The sequence below is a fragment of the Strigops habroptila genome, chromosome 5, assembly GCF_004027225.2.
Source record: "Strigops habroptila isolate Jane chromosome 5, bStrHab1.2.pri, whole genome shotgun sequence".
NCBI lineage: Eukaryota > Metazoa > Chordata > Aves > Psittaciformes > Psittacidae > Strigops > Strigops habroptila.
The window spans coordinates 61750771-61772350 of record NC_044281.2 but is presented as its reverse complement, the minus strand read 5'-3'; the positions used below and the strand labels follow the sequence as shown (position 1 = coordinate 61772350).

At 49.4% G+C, this 21580-nt stretch overlaps 2 protein-coding genes across 4 annotated transcripts in view; one reads left to right on the top strand and one right to left on the bottom strand.

The window, feature by feature from the left end:
• Positions 1 to 925: 925 nt before the first annotated feature.
• WNT8B (Wnt family member 8B) lies at positions 926 to 13206 on the top strand. Its single transcript, XM_030485740.1, has 6 exons — positions 926 to 984; positions 6949 to 6982; positions 8277 to 8415; positions 9253 to 9378; positions 11451 to 11593; positions 12596 to 13206. The coding sequence occupies exons 1-6, from the start codon at positions 926 to 928 to the stop codon at positions 13151 to 13153; spliced, it is 1059 nt and encodes a 352-aa protein (XP_030341600.1). The 3' UTR covers positions 13154 to 13206.
• A 1497-nt stretch (positions 13207 to 14703) lies between these two features.
• Positions 14704 to 21580, bottom strand: part of SEC31B (SEC31 homolog B, COPII coat complex component) — a 38144-nt gene continuing 31267 nt past the window's right edge. For 2 of the 3 annotated variants that reach the window (XM_030485737.1, XM_030485739.1), the window contains 2 exons: positions 20841 to 20912; positions 14704 to 20108 (listed from right to left, as the gene is read on the bottom strand). In XM_030485737.1, coding sequence (XP_030341597.1) covers positions 19929 to 20108; positions 20841 to 20912 — 252 coding nt within the window. In that variant the 3' untranslated portion in view covers positions 14704 to 19928. The remainder of the gene's footprint in view (positions 20109 to 20840; positions 20913 to 21580) is intronic. The other variant, XM_030485738.1, reaches the window with a different exon arrangement.

The window sequence follows — 21580 nt, the reverse complement described above, 5'->3', positions numbered from 1 at the left end:
GACTTTGTAGGAAACACCAGAAGGAAAAAAATAAAGGGGAACGGGAAAGTTCAGTCAGAGGCCTTTCTCCTGGGCATGTCGCAAACGGGAGGTGGTCACCAAGAAAGAGCAGGTCACCATGATGAAGGACGAGCGGATGGAGTTAGGAACTGGCCCTGACTCTGCTTAAGTTCCTAGGGGAGACTGAGGCAGAGGTGATGCTCACGTATCTGTTTCCTAGCCATCTCCCTGAAGCACACTGCATGGCCTCCAAGCAGCGGGCACAGATGACCCAAACCCAAGCTCCCCACCCCATAGCACCCAGCATGCCTAGTGATGTCTCCAAGTCAAGAGGAGGCAAGGGCACACCAAGAGCAGCCCTTCCAGTTGCCTTTGCAGGGGATGGAGAGGCAGGGCAGCGTGGTGGAGATTGAATCCAGTGATTATTTAAGGATTTGCTGTCTCTTTCTTTATCCCTCTCTCTCTTTCTTCCTTTCTTTTTTTTTTTTTTTTTTTTTTTTTTTTTTTTTTCCCCTTTTCCCTCCCTCTTATCCCTTTCGTGGTGCATTTGTCTTCGAGGAACCTGGGGTGTTCTTTTCATCAGTTCAGTCTCTCTCTGGCACTTGAGTCCTGATTGGCTGAAGGACTTAGGGAAAAAAAAATCTTTAATTAAGTAGATAATCTCTTCTTAGGAAGTTCTGTGGCTCCATTTCACCAACCCCCTTTAGCTCTTACTTTAGGATTGGTTACCCTTCGCAGAAGTTGGGATTCAGGGTGCATACGCCTCTTCATCACACTAGGACTGCTGGGTGGAAAATAGCTCCATCCCTTCCCCAATTTTGTTGTGTTTCTTTTTTTTTATTTTCTTTTTCCTCTGGTGATACCCAAAGTTTGGGGTTTTTTTAGGATCTTCTTTCTCTCTCTTTATTTGGATTTTATGTTTCACATGGACCCTTATCTGGGCATCTTCTTCCTCACTCCCTTCTTCCAATCCTGCTGTGCCTGGTGAGTATCGAGAGCACGTCAGTCTGTGTCACAGGCAGGTGCTCTTCCCGGACACCCTAAGGAAATTCTTCTTCACCTTCCTAAAAGTCCCTTTTCCCACTTAGCTCAGTTCTAGTCTTTAATGGGACCAGATATTTAGCTAAGTCCCAACACGCTCATTGGCGGAGAGGTTAGATCTAGTTTTCCTCTGCGCCTCCCAGCAATAACTATATGGGCCAAATCGTGAACCAGGGTAAAATAGAGTAGGGGTGAGTGGAAGCAGAGAATCTAGTCCCTCACTTCCAACTGGGAAGATAACCCAATGGGAGAGCCAGGGATTTCTGTTTTTCCAGAGGTTCACAGTCAGCTTGTCTCTGGTCTTAATCAAATCAAGTGGGGCTTCTCCCACGCCACCCGAAGAGGACAGTCCCTGATTAAGAGCTCAGAGCTAGCAGGGGTGAGTTAGTTTCCACAGGAACATCACTCCGGAGGAGCAGCCTGAGACCCGATCTGCTTGGCAGGCACAGGGTCAGGATTACACATGTCTGAAATTCACGTATTAGGATTTCCTGGGGAGAAGCTTTTGCTATGGAGATTGCTGTGGCTTGGTTCCCATCCACTTGGGTCCCGTCAGACCAGCTCCCCTGTGCACAAACCTGCGGTCGTCTCCTTTGGGCATTCCTGCTCTGTCCTAAAGATGGTTTTAGATTTGTTTTTTAAGGATGAGCAGAAAGATATTACACTTGCATCAAATCTCATATCATTCCTTGCAAAGTGTATTTATGCCATATCCAAATGGACTAAACTGATCTGGCTCTGTAGGTGTTTTTTCCTTTGTGGTTTTTACTAAGTAGCCAAAATTTATTCTCCATTTCTGTGATGCCCTGGGGAATCTGCTCCGTAGCTAGCAGACTTGTTGCTAACAGCAAGGAAAGTCTTCTCCCATTCAATTACTAAAACCCCCTGTTTCCCCCCTAGCAGATCTCTAGGGTTATTACCATGGATGGAGAAACTAAAATTACAGAAAGAGAAACTCAGCAGTAAGTGGGAACTCGTCCCTGTTACCTGGGAGTGAAACTTACGTTCTTGCAGAGAATTTCTACTCCCTTCAATAAAAGAATGGGCAACAATTTGTATGCATCTAAATATTATACAGCAGCAAACTCAAGATAAATCTTCCTTCTGGAAAAAGGGAAATATGTACATTATGCAGAGATGCTAGGTGAGAATTCATGCTGATTTTATCTTTATTTTTCTGCTCTTCCTGTGTCTGTGGCTTGCTTTCCTCAATATAAACAGGTTTAGAATACATTAAAATTTTTTTAAAATCAACATTTTAAAGAAACAGATCAAAGGGGAGAAATTTCAGAGCACAAAGTAGACTTAAATACAGAAATCCCAGGCATTTTCAATGGAAATTGGATGTCTAATCTGTCTGCCTTTCAGAAGCTTTTAACTAAGAGGAAAGTTTTTATCTATCAAGACAGCCCTTCTTCTCTCTGCATGGGACTCATAGGTCATGATTTCCTAAGAGAAAGTAAAATTGCCAACTTTATTCAAAACGATCATATTACGGATCCTGTCCCTTAAATCTTGAGGAGGATAAAAAGCAAGGTTCATGGGAATCCTGCTTGCAATTTTTGCTGGTCTTCTTTATCTGATCCAACAGCTTAAAACACAAGAAGATAGATAGTTTCTTCCTATGATTTAATCAGGAGAATTGGGAGCAGGGGGCAATATAGTTCAACAATAATGGTTTATATATATATGTGGCCACTTCCCTTCTGTGAGTGTGGATTAGATTCTGCTGTGTTAGCTAGGTTGAATGGTCGTCGTGTTCCTAGATGAGCAAAATGTCAGGGTTGCATTTAGGAACCTAAAAAGAAATATAACAGAATAGGGAGAAATGAAATAGAATAAAAAAGTAAGGCTCCAGATGCTAATAAGTTGCTGCCTGCTCTTCTATCCCGTGGGAATAATGTATCAATCTCTAATGCAGCAGCTCATTTCTAAATGTTTCTTACACTTCATCTGTGCCATTGCCTTTAGTTTCCAGTGTCACTGGTTTTCTGACAACTTGGGGGAGTGGTACTTGAGAATGAAACTCAGATCCAAAGTGAAATTGTATCCATTTTCTGTATTTACAGGAATGTCATTAGTGTAAATACAACTTTATAATTTTCTGAAGAGCTGAGCCAGCAACACAGTAGCATGAGCAGCTGATAAGTTATCAAACAAATACTTTAATGGGAGATTTCGTGAGGCTCTTGGGGCATATTAAACTGAGGAGGGAGGTGGTGTTATTGCTTAAAGTTGCAACTGAGCAGAAATTATCAGAGGCTTATTAGCATTTGATATGTGTAAAATATGATGGGACAGCTGCTTGGCAGGGTTATTTGTTTTCAGGTTCAATAAAATTGCAATAGAGAACTCCTGCTATAGATATTAATTACCTTTGAGACAGTTTCCTAATAGCAGATGCAATGAAAATCACTTGCCCTAGATTTGTCTTTTACCTGGATGCATGGAGTTGCAGTGAGGGAAGCAGTGTGCCATTCCCAGGGCCCTGCATGGGCTGGGAATGGGGCTGAAGAACTCAGTGAGGCTCCTCTCTACCTGCTGAGGTCTGTCTCTGCTCCACTTCAGTTTGTGTAGCACTGTGCTGGAGTTTGAAGGTAGAGGGAAAGAGGTTTAGGTATCTAAAACCCTGTGAGCTTTCTCGGATAAGGGAAATAATTTCAAGCATTTCCTTTCATGTGTGTGATTTCAGAAAGTTTTAAAACAGTGTGGTGACACTGAAGTCATGGGGTTTGGGCTGGTTTACACCTGCTGTGGATGCACCTAGCTAGTTAGTTTTTAGCATTACATTCTGCTTTCCTTTACAGTGATATGGAAAATTAGTAGAAATAACTAACTAACTAAAAATCACACTATAGAGACAAAAATGAAGAGAGATTAATTTTCATAGTGATTCCTATTTGTAGCACAGAGATGACTCTAATGGCATTAACAATTTTGCGCTACATCCGTGGAACAAGTGGCTTAATTACTCTGTGCCCTTGCCGGAGACTATATCCAAAAGAGAAATGCATTTTTCTTAGCTAGATCATATGAGCAAAGACAAAGAGCACAGATTTTGTCTCCATTATTATCTTTCCTTCCCTCTCAGCATAAAAATGAAGAATTTCAGCTAGCCTTCAGCCATAAAACAGTCCCATCTCCCCTTCTCCCAAACCCACTTGCAGCTGCAGGAGTTTAATGTGGGGGGTCAAGAGTACAGTCTAAATGAATCCTTTACTTGTCTAAATCCTACAAACCCGCCCAGCAGCGTGCCTGTCTGTGGATCAGAGAGCTCAGGGAAAATGCCTTCTGTCTCTCCAACTTAATAAAAAATGTTTAGAATACCCTACTGGGAAATTGCTACTGTACCATTTACTCAGCTGCAGAAGATGAACCGGCGTATCCTGAACTTGGCCTTTTTGTGAACCTTGAGGTTTTTCCTGGGAGGAACAGATCCTCTGCTTCAATGCAGTTATATCAGTTGACACCTGCTAACAGGCTGCTTCGCTGTAAACCCTGAATTTGTGGATTACTGTCCTCCTCCTAAAGCTACCCATCCAACTGCTCAGATGTTCGTAATCCAAGATGAGGCCAGCAAGGGTTTGAAGCAAATCCTTCTTGCACACTGTGAATTCAGCTTTTCCTACCCAGGTGGGAAGCAAAGCAGATGGGATGTATCTCTTGTTTTGGCCACAACAGCAAGATAAGAGAGGACTTGCAGTTCTCTAGATCTTGCCTATGCAGGAGCATTTAACAAGAGTTTTCTCACAGCTGCTACCAGGGGCTCAGATTCACACTGACACCATCCTGAGTGTGGTCCCCATAGCAAAGCACTTAAGGTCAAGGCAAAAGACGTGAGGGAAACCAGATGGAAAAATGACTTGTTCATGCTGCTACCCAGTTGCGTTAGGATGGGGACCCATGGAGCTAACACAGTCTGAATAGCCCCAGGTTCATGGCCCTGTGTGATTCAGGTCACCCGATGCTCTAATCACCCGGCTACAGATGCCGTCTCTCCAAGTCCCAGGAAATATTTAATTAGCTGTACAATGCAGAAGCAGCTCCCAAAGGAAAATTCCTCTGCAAAACAGCCATCGACTTCGTGCTAAAGTACCCACGGGGGCTGGAGCGCAGCTGGGTCTGAATCCCAGGCCTGGAACAAAGGGAAAGGATCTCCTGCTCTCGCAGTGCTCTGGCACAGCCCTCTCCCTCCTGTTTTGGCCCAGGGAAAGATTTCCCAACACAAGCTTCATCAATATGGATGAATTTCCACCAAAAAAAAAAAAAAAAATTAGGCTTGCCAGAGCGAAACTTTGCAAACTAGTTCTCTCAACTCTGACTAAGCTGTGAGCAATAGCAAAGGTCAGGTTTCTTGTGATTTTTACCAAGCTAAAGTAACGAGACCTCCTTTTTTGTGGTGTACTTCAGAGAGGGCCTCTGTGAGGGCAGTTCCAGTGGAGGTGAACAGGCTCGCTGAGTGCAGGAGTGGTTTTCCAGGGCAGGGAAAAATCCTCTCTAAATCTCCCATGTGTCTGATGTCTGGGCACCAGTCCTGCCACTTTGTCTGCCCCCATGTCCAGGACTGCAGCGTGTCTACACTTTGTCCCCCAGTTTGGGATGGCAGCGGCTGCTTCTTCCTGTGCTCGATCCCTCACTGGGACATACCCATCTCCATGCTGGATTTGTAGCACAACAGGACAGTGCCTTTCTCTCCTTTACCAGGGATGCCTGTGGCTCCAGACAGCACCACTTGAAAACACATAGGGCGAAAAGCCTTACCCTAACCTGCACCTTTCTCCCCTACATCTAGCCATGGTCCACCCATCTACTGGGATTTTCAGGGAATGGAGAGGAGATAGAAAAGCAGCAAACATGACTGCATGCCAGGTAGCCGAACTGCAGCGTGGAGTTGATGCTCTGCTCAAGGGACAGATGTGGGTTAAGGCTCTGCAAGGGCTAGCTGAAAAGGAGAGGCATCCTTCACTGGGAGACATCCAGCATTTGAAGCAGAACATAATCTCAAGCAGAAGCTAAAGAGCCCAGTTTCTCTCAGTGCCTGCTCTAGCTTTTTCCCAATCATTCACTCCCTATAAGGCGAGTAATGGATTCCTAATGGTGGTCACTGGACCTCATGGAGTCCTAATGCTGACTGACATTTGCACTGAAACAGTATTTCTTGCTGGAGGAAGAGACTCGGACAGGCCAGCACTGGCTCTGCTCTGCAAGCCCCTGAGGAGAGTAATGGAGACCAGCCATGCTGCCTTGTGGCCCTTGGAGATGAACCCTTCACACCTTCAGTGGGAACTCCAGAAAGTTGTTTTGGCTAGAACCACACACCCTCCCTCCCTACCCTCACTGCCCCCCATGCAGTGCCCAGCAGGATGGGGAGGATAAGCGTGTTCGTGCTCAGCTACCACTCCTCTTGGAGAGTGCGGGCAGCCAGTGCTGCCACCACAGGAAAAGAAGGGACCGTGTTCTGGGGAGATGCTGCCAGGACACACACTGTGAAAGAACAGCAATGTGACCTCCTCCTTCCTTTGGCATAGTCTAGCTCCTGGCACTGGGGTCAACACTACCCTGAGTTAAGCCAAGCGGCAGCTTGATAAGGTGAAAAGAAAGGTTGGTGGAAGAGGAAAGCACTAAAGAAATGGGGGATTGTCATGAAGGGTAGCTGAGCAAAGAAAAGCAAAAGGAGGGAGCAGCGAGGGGGTTACAGTCTGGTACAACCTGCCTGGGGGAGCAGGATGGGGGGAAAAGAGAAGGCACCATCCTGGCTCACAGGCAGCAGCAAAGGGAGAGACCAAAGGTGGCTGCATCCAGGAGACAGGCAGGCTGTGGGGGTGAGAGGAGAGCCCTGGGATGCCAGGCATTCCCCAGGCCCCTCCACCATCACCCCCTCCCTCTGACACCGTCTCTGTCTTCCAGGTCAGTGAATAATTTCCTGATGACGGGCCCCAAGGTAAGAGAAATCCCTTTGATCTGCGTCCCTGATCCCACTAAACCCGGGGAGGGAGGGGCTCTTCCTTCCCACTTCTCTCCATCCAGCCTTATCCAGAGCTCCCCTCACCCCCAAGTTTCCAGCGGTAAGACAGGAGCATCAGGAATGACCTGCTATGAGCTGCAATTCCTTAAACTCCCCAGGCAAAGCTGGTTTGGGTCCTTTTAAGTTGGTTGGGGCCAGATTTTGGAATTTGTCTCTTGGCATCAGCTGAGGGTCTCACCTGCCATCTATTGCCTCCTGATGATCAGGTTAGCATCAGGACCCACATTCACTGAGCTGGCAAGGTACTTTCTATCAGCCCTGCAAAACATACCTCCCCAAGGAACACAACTGGAATTGCCAGGACCTCGTTCAGTATTTCTGATCCCATGCCTCCTTGTACCCCTCTTTCAGAGGCTTTTCTTCCTAGCCAGGACCAGTTGTAAAATTCACCCCATTTTTGCTCTAGCTGTTCCCCAGCAACACTTCCAAGCCTGTCCAGTGCTTTCGATAGGTTTTAATGCTGTGGTGGAGCAACCTTCCCCCAGAGCACTGTCTGTCCCCCTGGGGCTGCAGTGAAGGAGAGGGCAGGCAGGGGCAGCTGCTGGCGCGGAGCTCCCTGGTCTCTGAGGAGAAGGCTCTGCCTGCCCTCACGTGAGAGATAAAGGCTTCCCCATGGCAGGGCTGGCTGGCACACCTCCTAACGTGGCTAACAGCCAACAGCTCAGCCTTCTCCCCCGGGGAGGCTCAGGCTCTGACCCAGCACAGCAGAAAATGCATTCGCTGCTGCAAGTGGCGAGCTCCGCTCCCCAGGGAGGCAAGCCTGGGAGACCTCAGCTCTGTACATCTTGTCTCTGCAAGATGGCATGCAAGTCATTTTCGATTCAAGCCAGCCTCCTGGGGAGCCTGGGGCCATGTTCTGCCTGTTGTTTTGCACTGTGTTTCGCCATCCATCTAGACCCCAAAGCAGCAGGACCCATGATATGCAGCACAGGGCAGGAAAGCAACACCTGCATCAGCCCCGCTACTGGGGCTGGGGCTACACCAGCTTTGCACTATGTGTGATGGAAACTAGAGCTGCTGAGTGACTCCTTGACCCTAGGAGTAGCCTGGGGGCATTCCCGTCCTGTCACCCACAGGGATAGTCTCTGCATGCTGGCCATTGCACCTAGACTCAGTTTTGCCACTCAAACTCCTGAGTTCTTGCCCCATTGCTAGGGAGGCTGAGGAGGGCACACACCATTCCCCTCCTGACCTGCTGCTCTGCTCCTAGGCCTACCTCATCTACTCCAGCAGCGTGGCAGCCGGGGCGCAGAGCGGCATCGAGGAGTGCAAGTTCCAGTTCGCCTGGGACCGCTGGAACTGCCCCGAGAGGGCACTGCAGCTCTCCAGCCATGGCGGGCTGCGCAGCGGTAAGGAAAGCCTTGGGTACCACTACCGGCACCCCCTCGCTGCAGGTTAGAGCCCGTGGGGCACCCCTCTCTTCCCAAGTGCCTCCTTTTCTTCCCCATCCCCACCTGGGATATGCCTCTCCCAGGAATGCCCCAGGGGGATCTTTCCAGGAGGCAGGCCTGGGTATGGAGGAGACCCTCAGGCCCTTGAGGGACTGGCAGTAGACAAGGGACCAGAGCCCCAGGCAGAGGTGGGCAGAGATTTCCTGGGGTCTTGAGGAGGCAACTGCAGCACAAGGTGACGCCCAGGGACTGGGAGCAGGTCCCTGAACCGTTCCCATCAAGGTTATCAGATCCAGACCTTGGTGGTATTAAATGAGAGCCAAAGGCTCAGCGAAGTCAGATGATTGCTGACCACTGATCCTGATGGGTGGGTATACGGTCACTGCTCAGAGCCCTGCACAGTGTCCAGCAGAAGGTAAGGCTCAAAGGGGCTGTGGAGAAGGAGCTCTTTCATCCTTGGAGAGGGCCCCTTCCCTCTGGGGTGTGTTAGTGAGATGTGGGGACATTTGGCTGTCTGCTATATGCCCACTGCCAAGCTCCCACAAGGACAGCCAAGTGCTAAACTTATCCGCACCCTTGGAAATGGCACGAGTCAGCCTGGGTTGAATTTGGGATCTTCTGTCTTTGTGCAGTTCAAGCCAAAACAAAGCTAATCTGATATGTAGGGCCTCTTCTCCACTCCACAAAGCCCTGCCCATTGCAGGTCTCTTCCTACACTGTCTCCTGCATGGCAGGAGTCATTTCCAACACTGGTCTCACCATGGAATCTGCTCTCCTTGTATTCCCGCTTGACAGCAAACCGGGAGACTGCTTTTGTCCATGCCATCAGCTCCGCGGGCGTCATGTACACGCTGACCCGGAACTGCAGCCTGGGGGATTTTGACAACTGTGGCTGTGATGACTCCCGCAATGGACAGCTGGGTAAGGAGAGACCAGCGGCATCCCTCTTCATATCCCTGGCAGCAGAGACAGCTCTTCTCCTCTCCTCTGCTGAGGCCTTCAGAAACAAACAACTCCTCTTCCTGGTCCCCGCACCCGGAAATAGTGCCCAGAGCAGAGCTTTGCCTGGCTCAAACCAAAGTAGCTCTGTGGAAGCTAATGGGGCCACCTCCAGTTTATGCCAGCTGAGGCCAAGCCCTTGATGTTTTCCATTACTTTCTAAATGAGCAGGAAAATAGAATGGGGTGGCAGTTTCCCTGGTTCAAATCAAGAATAACTTTGTTTAAGCTGCTGGAGGGAATGACTGTGTCATAAGGCAGAGGAGAGGATCTGATGTCGTGCATCTACGTGGAGGTCTGCTTAGAGCAGTGCTGACCAGGGACCTCAGGACTCTCAGGGTATGCAGGACCAGGGTGGCCCCAGAGCAGAATTACCAGGGGGGAAAGCAGGGTGGCATTCATAACCCCCTCCAGCATTTGCCAGCATGGCAGGCACACAAGAGAACAACCAGGAGAACCGCTGTGGTAGCACACAGCCTTCATCCCATTCTCATCATAGCGGTACCCAGGACCGCAGCGACTATGGAACCCCGGGGTAGAGAACCCCAGGCTGCACCACTCCAGCTCTTGGCTCAGCTTTCATGGAAAACATTGACATTTCAGTCTTTTGTTTTGAATGGAAAGATGTCTAATGTCAAATTACCAAATCTTTTAAAAGCCATGCCTCGCCCAGCAGCACTGGGCAGTTGGTATGTGTCAGTTTATGACGAACTCCTCTGGAATATACAGTATTTAGTAAGTTGCTTTATTGGCTAATAGTTTCTAAAACAGCCACTGGTGCTTAGGTGTCTGAGATGTGGGATAGCCCATCTCTAAGTCTAGCAGAGCAAGACTTTTGGGCAGTGACACACCAAATTTTATCTCTTCTGGAAAACTGAGTTAGTCATGCTACACTTCCTTTCTCCAAAACAGCTGTTTTCATGAAAATTTTCCATTATGAACTTAAAACCTTGGGAAGCAAAGAAGACTTTTGGGTTTGTCCAAAACAGTGTGATTCAATTCTAAATGCCATTGCACTGAATCCAAGCTGGTGACAGGTTTGTATTCTCCCTTTGGTCTCAGCACTTGATTTGGACTTCATTATCCACTGTAATTACCCACTTCCCATGAGACGCCCCTGCCTTTCCCTGAGAGAGGGGACCACCATGCTCTGGTGACGCCCGGGCAAGGGCCAGGCCTTTCAAGAGAGGCACAAGGCCATTAAACCACAACTCCCAAGATGTATCGCCAAGGCATGCTAGGGTCAGAATGTTCCAGATCTCAAATTTTCATAAAGAATGTGGCTTTTTTCTCTAGGAGGAAAAGAAGCAAACCGCATGACATGTTTCCAGTCAGCCGAGCTATCAAGTCTCCCACGCAGTTAGGAAAAGTACCCTCCACATCTTGCTATGCATTTTCCCAGTTCTGTGCTGATTCCTTTGTTTCTCTATGATAATTGGAAAATCAGACCCTTCTGAGATGCCAAACATCATCCCAGGATTCTGGGTGTACCAAAAAGAGGGCCTCCTTGATATGTGTGTGCCAGGTTTGGGTTGTTTCCTGACAGAGGGGAATCTGTTCCCTCTGACCAGGATGCCTCCACCAGTTTGCTAATCCATGTTAGCAAGGTGGTGGCCCTGCAAGTCAGACTGAACCAGCTCAAGCCAGGGTCTGAGGGAACTTGGTGAAAGACCCAAAGCTTTATCAATATGGCTGCTAATGAATGATAGTTAACAGCTTCTGAATCCTGCTCTATAGAAAGCCTGGAAATTCCTGGGTTTGTCACATAGAATGTGCTCCTGTGTTGCCTGCATGAGCCACTTACTATCCAGGCCTCGGGAGAAACACATGAGCCCAAGGAGGGAGAGTTGGGGAGTATCAAGAAGCAACTGGCTGGATTTGCACCACAGCCTCCATTCCCTCCCATCGCTTCTGAGACCCTTTCTTGTCCCCATAGCCACAAGCCAGGCAAGTGAGGGGCTGGCTCCCTGACAGCACACATCTCATCTTTCCTAGGGGGCCAAGGCTGGCTGTGGGGAGGCTGCAGCGATAACGTGGGCTTTGGGGAAGCCATTTCCAAGCAGTTTGTGGATGCCCTAGAGACTGGACAAGATGCCAGAGCTGCTATGAACCTGCATAACAACGAGGCAGGTAGAAAGGTGAGCCCCTCTCTCCCTCCAGACCTGAGAGTGCCCACTCATTGGCCATTCAATTGTGCAGAGTCACAACTGGCTGCGGCTGAAAGCACAGGTCCAGAAGAAGGGCTGCATCAAAAGAAGCGTGGCCAGCAGGTCGAAGGAGGTGATCCTGCCCCTCTACTCTGCTCTTGTGAGACCTCACTTGGAGTACTGCGTACAGTTCTGGTGTCCTCAACATAAAAAGGACATGGAGCTGTTGGAGCGAGTCCAGAGGAGGGCCACGAGGATGATAAGAGGGCTGGAGCACCTCCCATATGAAGACAGGCTGAGAAAGTTGGGGCTGTTCAGCCTGGAGAAGAGAAGGCTGCGTGGTGACCTCATAGCAGCCTTCCAGTATCTGAAGGGGGTCTACAAGGATGCTGGGGAGGGACTCTTCCTTAGGGACTGTAGTGGTAGGACAAGGGGTAATGGGTTCAAACTTAAACAGAGGAAGTTTAGATTAGATATAAGGAAGAAGTTCTTTACAGTGAGGGTGGTGAAGCACTGGAATGGGTTGCCCAGGGAGGTTGTGGATGCTCCATCCCTGGCGGTGTTCAAGGCCAGGTTGGACAGAGCCTTGAGCCACATGGTTTAGGGCAAGGTGTCCCTGCCCATGGCAGGGGGGTTGGAACTAGATGATCTTAAGGTCCTTTCCAACCCTTACGATTCTATGATTCTATGATTCTATGATTCTAAGAAACAATCACCCTGCCAAGGAGAAAGTGATGGCAGCAGTACTGACATGATGGGTGGTGTTTGTTCTAAGGTAGCAAACCTTCCATGATTACACTGTTAATGGCTTCCTGCTGCCCTCTTTCTCCCAGTTCAAGTAGGGAAGTACCATGGAGAAATCTACGAGGTTTAAGCCAACAACCCCTGTGCAGGACTGCTGAGGGGCTGGGAGCCATGTTTCTCCATGCACTGCTGCATGAAATGACTCCTCTGGGCTTTTTCCTGAATCCTCTCTCTCTCTTCACCCCGTAGGCTGTGAAAGGGACCATGAAGCGGACTTGCAAATGCCATGGTGTGTCGGGGAGCTGCACCACCCAGACCTGCTGGCTGCAGCTGCCTGAGTTTCGAGAGGTGGGCACTTACCTCAAGGAGAGGTACCACAAAGCCCTGAAGGTGGACTTGCTGCAGGGCGCAGGGAACAGTGCTGCCAGCCGGGGTGCCATCGCTGAGACCTTCAGCTCCATCTCCAAGAAGGAGCTGGTCCATTTGGAAGACTCTCCTGACTACTGCCTGGAGAACAAGACACTGGGGCTGCTGGGCACGGAGGGCAGGGAGTGCCTGAAGCGCGGCAAGGCGCTCAGCAAGTGGGAGAAGCGGAGCTGCCGGCGGCTGTGCGGGGACTGTGGGCTGGCGGTGGAGGAGAGGCGAGCCGAGATGGTGTCCAGCTGCAACTGCAAGTTCCACTGGTGCTGCGCTGTGCGGTGCGAGCAGTGCCGCAAGCGGGTCACCAAGTACTTCTGTGTCCGCAAGGAGAAGCGGGAGCGGAGCGGCAGTGGCGGGGCCACCCGCAAGCTCAAGAGAAAGCTCTAACTTGTTTCTGCTTCTCCGTGGTACTGTCTGCCCCCCTCCTCTCCTACCCTCCCCATCAGGCCCCAGCACCATTTCCTTTGGCTTAGCTCTGCCTCATTCCCAATGCTGCCACACTGGGGCTTGGGCTAGGCAAAGAGCTTATATGATACCCCAGGCCATAGCCATACATGGCATTTCCCATTAGTGCAGTGGGTGATGACTTCTGAGAAGACCCTCAAGCGTTAGCGAAGCAAGGTGAGATTTGGTCCCTTCAACTCAGAGTCACTCTATCCAGTGATTATGGTTTTATCGTTGGAAACACAGGCAGTCTCAGGGGCTCCTGCTCTTTTGAGCTTGTCTGTTCCCCAACAAGCACCTGCTCTGGGCTTTTGAGTGAGATCAACACTTACGAAAGCACAAGGAAGCGAGATGGCACCACCAGAGTTGGGCAACTCAGAGTGGTAATCTCTAAACCAGATGAGGCTTCTAGTACCCTAAAAAAATAGAGATACTAAAATAAAGTTGTTAGTTTTACTACATGCTACATTATGAGGGAATAGAAAAGGTGTGCAACTCCTTCCTGCAACAAGCCAGCCTCCACAAGGCCCACACCATCACTTCCCATCCTTTGACAGCTTTGCTAAGCCCTCCAGTGCTTTACTTTGAATTTGAGATGGCAGCAGCAAGATTGAAGCTTCTGCTTGACCTGCCTGTTAAACAGCTGTCCAAGAGAGGAGTCCCATCACTGGCTTTTTATGTTTTCTCTGTATCTTCTAAGCATCTGGGTCTGGTCTCCCTTTTCACCCAGCATCCCTGCCAAAGCCCTTGACTGATGCCATAAAGATGTCCTCACACTTCTCCAGTCCCTTTTCCTCCCATACCTCTCCCAGAGAGGAGTTGCCAGCTGAACCCATTCCCCACGTCCTGGTGTACTTGCCAAGCACTCTTACCCTGTCAGCTAACTAACTAAATACTTCTTCCTAGTCTGAGAAAATAATGTCAGTTACTATTTAATGGTGGTGTAAATAGGAAAGTGAAGCACTTTGAAGTTTAATTTATTGCACAGTTACTGTGATGTATACATAACAGTTTTTCCTCTACCACTTATTGTATATATTCTATAGGCTAAGCAAGAAGCAGGAAGATTTGGTTGATGCATCTCTGTTCCCTTGCCTTGGTTGGGGTAGGGAGGGAAGAAGCTGTTGGCTGCAGAACCTGGGGAGGCTCACTGCACCATCACGGTGATCTCCCCTGGCCTGTGAGGTTATCGTCTGCTTTGCTGTTTGAAGTGTCCTTTATCCAGATGAGAAGCCAGCAGAGCTAAGTTACTAGCCATTAGACCTGTCTTGTAGCCAATATTTGTAAACCAATAGCCAATGCAATAAATCAGTAGCCAAGTGCTTGCAAAATGTTGTTGTGTCTACGTAGTTGGGTGTCTTTTCTCATCCAGTTGTGCAGATGTATGTGTGTGGATGTATGTAGTTACAGTTCTGGAGACTAAAACCCCGCCGCTTACTCACCTGTTGAGCCTAAGAAGAGCTGACCAGTTCCCTCCACGCAGCACAATCTCAGCCCCTACCAGGAGGAAAAAGGGCCTGCTCTTTCCTTAAGCTCGCTTGAGGTTACATCCAACTGCAATGCAAGTGTCAAGAGGAAAGGGGGTTGTAGGGGGGCAGACAGGGGCCCAGTTGCCCACTTTAGAGATGATACATTAAAGACACTCAGCAGTCTGTATGTCTCTCTTAGTTATCAAATACCCCCTTGAGCCTAGGACTACTTCATTGGGGGTGGCAATTTGGACCTAGGGCAAGCTGGGGTCTCACCAGAGCAGAGCATTCATGTCAATCTGGCCCTTCATAAGTTGCAAGCAGCAATCTTGGCCTATTCTCAGGGAAACCTGAAACACTTCCCCTTCACACACAAACCATCAGCTGTTTGTGGAAAGGTTCTTATTAATATGGGGATCCTACCCCTTGCTTTTCTGTCAGCAGTGCCTCAACCCACTGACATGGTTTAGTGGTGGACTTGGCAGTCCTGGGGTGATGGTTGGACTTGATGATCTTAAAGGTCTGTTCCAACCTATTTGATGCTGTGATTCTATGTCCCTGTGGTGGGAATGCATGCTTGGGCAGGAAAGCAAAGAGGTGGCAAAAGCCTGTCACTTAACAGGGAAAGCTCCAGCACGAGCTGGCTTGAGGACCATTTGCAAGGCAGAGGACAGCTTATACCCCCTTGCCCCTGTGTGTCCGCCATTCCATGGCCAGCTGGAAGCATAAGGAGATGTGGAAGCCGTTTCCTATTTCCTCCTCACTCAGCACAGGGCAGGCTGTGCTACCCCATCCCCCCCCTACTGACAGTACTGCCCCATATGTTTGCCTGTGAAGGCCATGGCAGAGCCCAGGATGTGCCCGCTGGGCACGGTGACTCCTGTTGGTGCAGGGGCCATGTGGGGAGCATTACAAACACAAGCCCCACTGCCGCATGCCCCTTTCTCTGGGTGAACATGGTGACACCGCAGCTGCAAAATGTGCTGACCTCAGCAGCAGGTCGGGTCCTCAGGGTCCCCCCTCCCCGGCGCAAGGAGCCCCGAGCGGTAAAGGCCCTGCTGCCATTGTGCGGCAGGATTGGATGCTTCCATGTATTCATTTCGGTTTAATGAAGGCGCATTCCTCAGAGGAGAAATATTTACATTCAGCTTCCCAGGTGGTCACCTTCGCCCAGATGACACACAAACAGGCAGCCCCCCGCTCCCTTTTCCAATCCAAACCTCTTTAGAGGGCTCAGGGAGGAGGGGAGCAAGGGGAGGGGGACTGCTGGGGGGAAGCAGAATAGAGAAGGGAACAAAATGCTAATAAATCAGCCAGCCAGCCCTTTTCCCCTCCCCTCTGTGGAGTCAATGGAAAGTGTCATTTCACATGCTAATCCCCCTCCACTCTCTTCACAACACCTTTTCCAAAAAGTGTTTGGGAAAAGTCCTTGTGGCCCGTTTACAGCTCCCTGCCGCTTCGGATTCCTTCTTGTCTAAGGCCCCAGCCCCTGTGTGGGTCTCTCCCTCCAGCAGGGCTCCTTACAAAAAACATCTCAACAAAGACTTTGGAGTTCATCAGCCTCCCACTGAAATTCACAGCTGCTGAACAAACTAATCCCCTCTCTTGGCCTTTCTTCTTTTCAATGGGTTCTTGGCTTCAAAGACACTTTGGGAAAGGACTTTGTGGGGACTCACACTGCTCCCTGAATAGAAGTTAGTGCAAGCATTATCTTCAGAGCAAGTGGCTTTACAAACAAATACTGCCTAACAATCTCTGCCCCTCCAGCTCCCCGAAACACACACAAGCCTAGCCTGCAGACATGATGTTATCGGCAACAGGATTAGAGCTCTGTTCTCTGTGCCCAGGGATCTTTCCTACTGCCCCCCCTCCCCAATTCTTTGTCAACCCAAAGGCCTTCTCACCCAACAGAAATGATTTCTCTGTCGAGATGCACAGGGATGCTGTGGTAGCATATGCCCACATGGGAGGAGGCAATGCTGAGGAGCTGCTGTCCATAGACCAGAAGCTGTTACCAGCCAGCTGAGACAGTGCTATAAAATAGAGGAGCGTTTTTCAGTGGGGTTTGCAAGACCATATAATGCACCAGGGCCACAGAGCTTCTACCACAAGCCTCTCAAAGACCCTCGAATGGGTCACCTTGCTTCCCCCTGTCTGGTTTCCCTACCAAGAGTTTAGGGACCCTGCTCACTGGAGTAAACCTGAAGCAGAACTGAGCAACAGCGGGACAAAGGGGCAAGCAGGAAGGACTCACAAGCAAAGGCAGGATAAATAGCCAGTCTCTGCATGAGTCCACGGGTAGCCGGAGCTGTGCGTGCTGGAGGGAACTATAGTCAAATGCATCTGAGAAATACATGGAAAACATGCTTATTTCTCGGAGGTCCAAGTGGCCTGAGTTAAAAGAAAGAGAGGGGCTGGACTGCACAGGGTACTATAACTGGATCCAGAAAGGCACAATCTAAGAAATACCAGGCTTGTTAAATGATCTCAGAAAGCTAGGACTTCCCCTATATACTTGTTAAGCAAATGTTACCTCCAGGGCTACCAGCTCACTTGTACAGCATCTGAAGGGCTCATAACACAAGTGCTGCCTTTGAAAATCAGCTTCCGTCTCCCTGGTAGGGGACAGCTAGGAAGCCAGACTGGTTGCTAACTACTCCCAGACCAGGCTGCAAAAGCTCTCCCTTACACTTGGAGTTTGCCTCTGCCAGCAGCAGAACTAACAAAGGCTGGTTTTCCCTGAATGCGTGTGCTGGGTCCATAACACCACAGAACTTTCATAAGCCCTGGTTCCTTCCCAGCAATGGCCCTTCAAATCCTCCCCATCCCAACAGTCTTCCTCAACCTTTACTTCCTCCCAAATCCTCCAACCACAAGCCAAGTAATACAGTCCTGCTTACTTCAGAGTTTCATGTGTGCTGGCTGACAGCAAAAAGAAAACAAAATTTTTTGAGATTACATTAGTCTTTTTGCAGAGCTAGTTGGATCTCCCCTGACTATCTTAGTGCTGATGTTTCAACTTCAGCCTTCTTACCTCCTTGAAAGCTTAAATGAAATCAGCCAACATTAACTAATGATAAGAACTGACAATTCAATGGTATAAACCTGATTTCCACATAGGTCAAATTCTCGTCCTAGTTTAAGTGGCTTCAGTGGTGTAGCACTGATCTGCAACAGGAGAGGATCTCATCAAGGGCTCTGTTTACTTACTGACATACTTCCAACTCCCGATACCAAGTGTAAAATCCCCAACACTGCTGTAATTCCCCAAGGTAACCTCAGGGACCTTGTTGTGTCTGATGAGATGAACAGTCACAGCTGAGGTGGGTGATCTGGAGAAGATCAGTTCTCTGACCCTGCAGCCTTAAAGGGCAAGTAAGTCCTGAAGTCTCACCACACCAGTACAGTTGCTGTCCACACCAACAGAGCCCAGAATCTGGGTCACCCCCCACCATCCTCAACTGCCCCCCTCACCAAAGCTGAGAACACAGCTATCAGAGGGTGGCCCTGCAGACTGAGGGAAGTCCCCTGTAGCTAGAGGTGAAAAAAAGCTAGCAGCATCACAAAACACAGCTTTTATTTCACTGTTCTGTAATCTCAGTGCATCAAACTGCAGCAATAGAAACAACACAGCAGCAACAAGGAGGCACTTTGACCTGGAAAGGAGAGAATGAGTGTGTCCTCTCCCCCCCTTCTCTGATTCTCCTCCCTCCTAAGTCTCATGGTAGAGCAGTCTGATTCATGTAAGTCACCGAGCCACAGGCCCACGATGGCATTATCACTCAAGCAGCAAGCAGAGGAAGCAGGCACTGCAGCCAAATGTTGGGAAGAAGCCTTGCTCCCAGCTAAGGCCCAATGATTACGCTGCCTGGTAAGCATGAAAGAGGGTCAGAGAGAGGAAGACAAGGAGGGAGGAAGAGAGGGAAAGACACACACACACAGATGTGCCCTAAAATCCCATCTGCCTTCCCAGACTTCTTCCCTACAACTGATATGCTTTGTTCATCTATTTTACCCCAAAGGAAAAGCCACAGTGATGAAAAGCCTAAGCACAGCCATATCCTTGAGACCTGACAGCACCACCTCCTACAGCATATTCCTACCACCATTAGTTAGTGCCAAGGGGCTTTTGAGAACCACCTTTGCATGCATCTGTTACTTGTAGGCAGAATGAAAGCACCACTCTTGGAGCAATGAGCTGTCTCCTGCTCAAGTCTGGGCTGGTCAGAGTAGCTTGAGGGGATTCTTATGGGATCTGAATAATCCCTGCTGCTCTTAAAGCCCCTAAACTGCCTGAAAAGCCCAATGTATGAAGCCTTTAGATAACACCAGTTGGCAAAAGGACAACTGTGCTAACATAAAGGAAGTGAAAAAGGCCAAGAACCAGAGAGGATGGCTTTTAGCCCAATAACAGGATGTGACTGGCTCTGGGGAAGAGTGCACAGAGCAGTCCAACCTGCTAGCATTCCTGAATGGAACAGTCCCAAGAGTTGGAAGGGGGAATCAACCCTGGGCCCGAAACATAAAGGGCTCAAGCCTACCCTTATGGGGTAAAAGATATAAAGGAGGGGGGACAGAGATAATAGAGGGGTAAACAGGAGACCTGACTATGAAAAGAGAGAACACCAAGGCTAGCCCAGAGCAGGCTGGTAGTTAGCCCTAGTTGTAGGAGGGTATCAGTGCAGAGGGGTGAGAGGGTGAGTCAAGGATGAGCACGAAGAGAAAGGAAGAACAGAGGAGAGATCCTCACTGCAGCCCAACAGAGCAGGGGCACCCCAGCTTAGGTCCCAAGGGCACTCAGCTATCACTCAGGCAGTTTACACTGCAGCAAGGAATAGAGCCTTGAGGCTGCTCCGTCTGGTGGTGCTGCGGGTGCCAGCCCTGTTTTTTTCCTAAAAAAAGGTGCCATATAAGCCTAGGAGGGAAGGTGTTTCTCTTTTGTGCTGGGGACATAGGGAAGAGGAAGGATCTCTGTGCAACCTGGACAGCCTGAAATTGAGATTCCTCAGCTGGGAAGCAGCCTCAGACTAGTAAGAAAGAAAAGAGAGAGAAAGAACAGTCTCCAGGAGTCCCAGGCACCAGTGGGCTGTCTGGAGAGTGGATGGGGCCAGGCATGCTGGCCCAGCACAGTTCCAGGCACTGGCATAGACTTAATTCTCCAGAGTCAGGAGAATCCACAACCTGCAGCACATCAACAGGTGACGCAGTCCACCAGCTCTCAGTCTGCACTGTTCCAGATGCTCCACACTTTACACATTCAGCTTGCCAGCAATGGTCATGAGGACTTTCAGGATGGGCATGAAACCAGACACCTCACTGAAACTGCTGCTGCTCACCACTTGGGTGTGAACCAGGAGACCCTGTTGGTAGTTCCTAGCCTCAATGCAGCGGGCAATTTCATGGAGACCCATGAGGATGGTTGGAGAGAGCTGTGGGGAGGGAGCAGAAATGAGTCAGCATGCTCAGCACTGTAACACAGGCCCCCCTCCCTCCATACCCCTTCCTCCTGTTCTCCCCCTCATTCTCACCAAACAGCACCTACACAAGTCAAGCACTGGCAGAAAGGATAGCCTGCTTCCTCCCTTGGTTTCCTAAAATAAATAAACATTAATCTAATACCCAGGCTGGGTTACAATGAATGCAGGTCCTAAGTAACGACATTTAGGCGTTAACTGAATATCTGATGTACCTGAGGACGTCAAAGGTCCATATAGCACAGAATCCTGTCTCTGTTCAGGCCTAATATGGACAACTCAGGGAAAGGATGTATGTTAAAAGGATTTCTTCCCTTGACAGCTATCCCTCCAGCAACTGCCATCAGCTGCTTCAGAGATTTTTAACCTAGAGGTTCACACTTAACATCTACCCCCAACTGCCTCCTTCCATCTAGACCATGTCTGTATGCCTGTGTACTTCCTGGGGGTAAAAGCACCCTGCATATATTTTTCCAGATTTTCCTTACACTATGTCTGGGCCAAGGTTAAGGAAGAAGAGATAAGGCTTGGCTGGATTCAAGCTGCATTGTAAGGTTTGTCACTCCCCTAGCTTCCTCAAGGGGATCTGTGCTGGTAACAGGGGAACGGACACCAAGGCCCATGACCCAGTGCAAAGGTGGGATCAGGAACCCAACTGGACCACAGGGAATAGTGGCATCTACTCACCGCCTGCTCGCGGAGCTTCTCATACAAACACTCCAGCCTCTGCAACCCATCCTCCAGCTTCCTCCGGGTTTTCTGAAGTGAAACAGGTATTGCTAGTTCTGCCAGAGCTTCGAAGCCATCTCTCCCAGAACCAAGTGGTTCTCGCTCAGTCCCTCCCCTCCCCTATTCTTCCCACAGCACCTTACAATTCATTGCATCTCAGCCTGGCTCTGGGCAGCACTGGGACAGGCCTGGCAGCCTTAGGAGCTCAGGTGCATTGCATTGCTGTACCAACCCAGCTATTCAACCTTCATGTAAGCCAAGTGCTTAAGCCCAAACCAACAGGCATTTCTGTCCATAAAGGGAACCTTCAGGTTATTTCCCAGAAGTTGCTACACTGCACTCTCAAAGCACACAGCAAACACGATGAAGCTGCTGCTCTACATAAATTCTCTGACTCTGAGATAGCAGTTTGGGCTCGGTGCTCACCCCAACACTCACTAAGCAGAGGTATTCTGGAAGGCTTCAAGGCGCCCTCGAACTGTGGGAAGACTTAGGAACCTAACATGATGCTGCCAACACTGCTTTTCTGCTTCCAGACAGTCTGGCCTGATACATTCACGCAATGTGACCTGTATGCCAACAGCCTTCCAGGAACCAGGGTGGAGAAATTACAGTGACTCGGACACAAAGATCATCTGGCTTTCTATTCCAGCCAGGATATCTCAGCTTTTCCCTCTAAGCTCTGAGGATAACTGGTA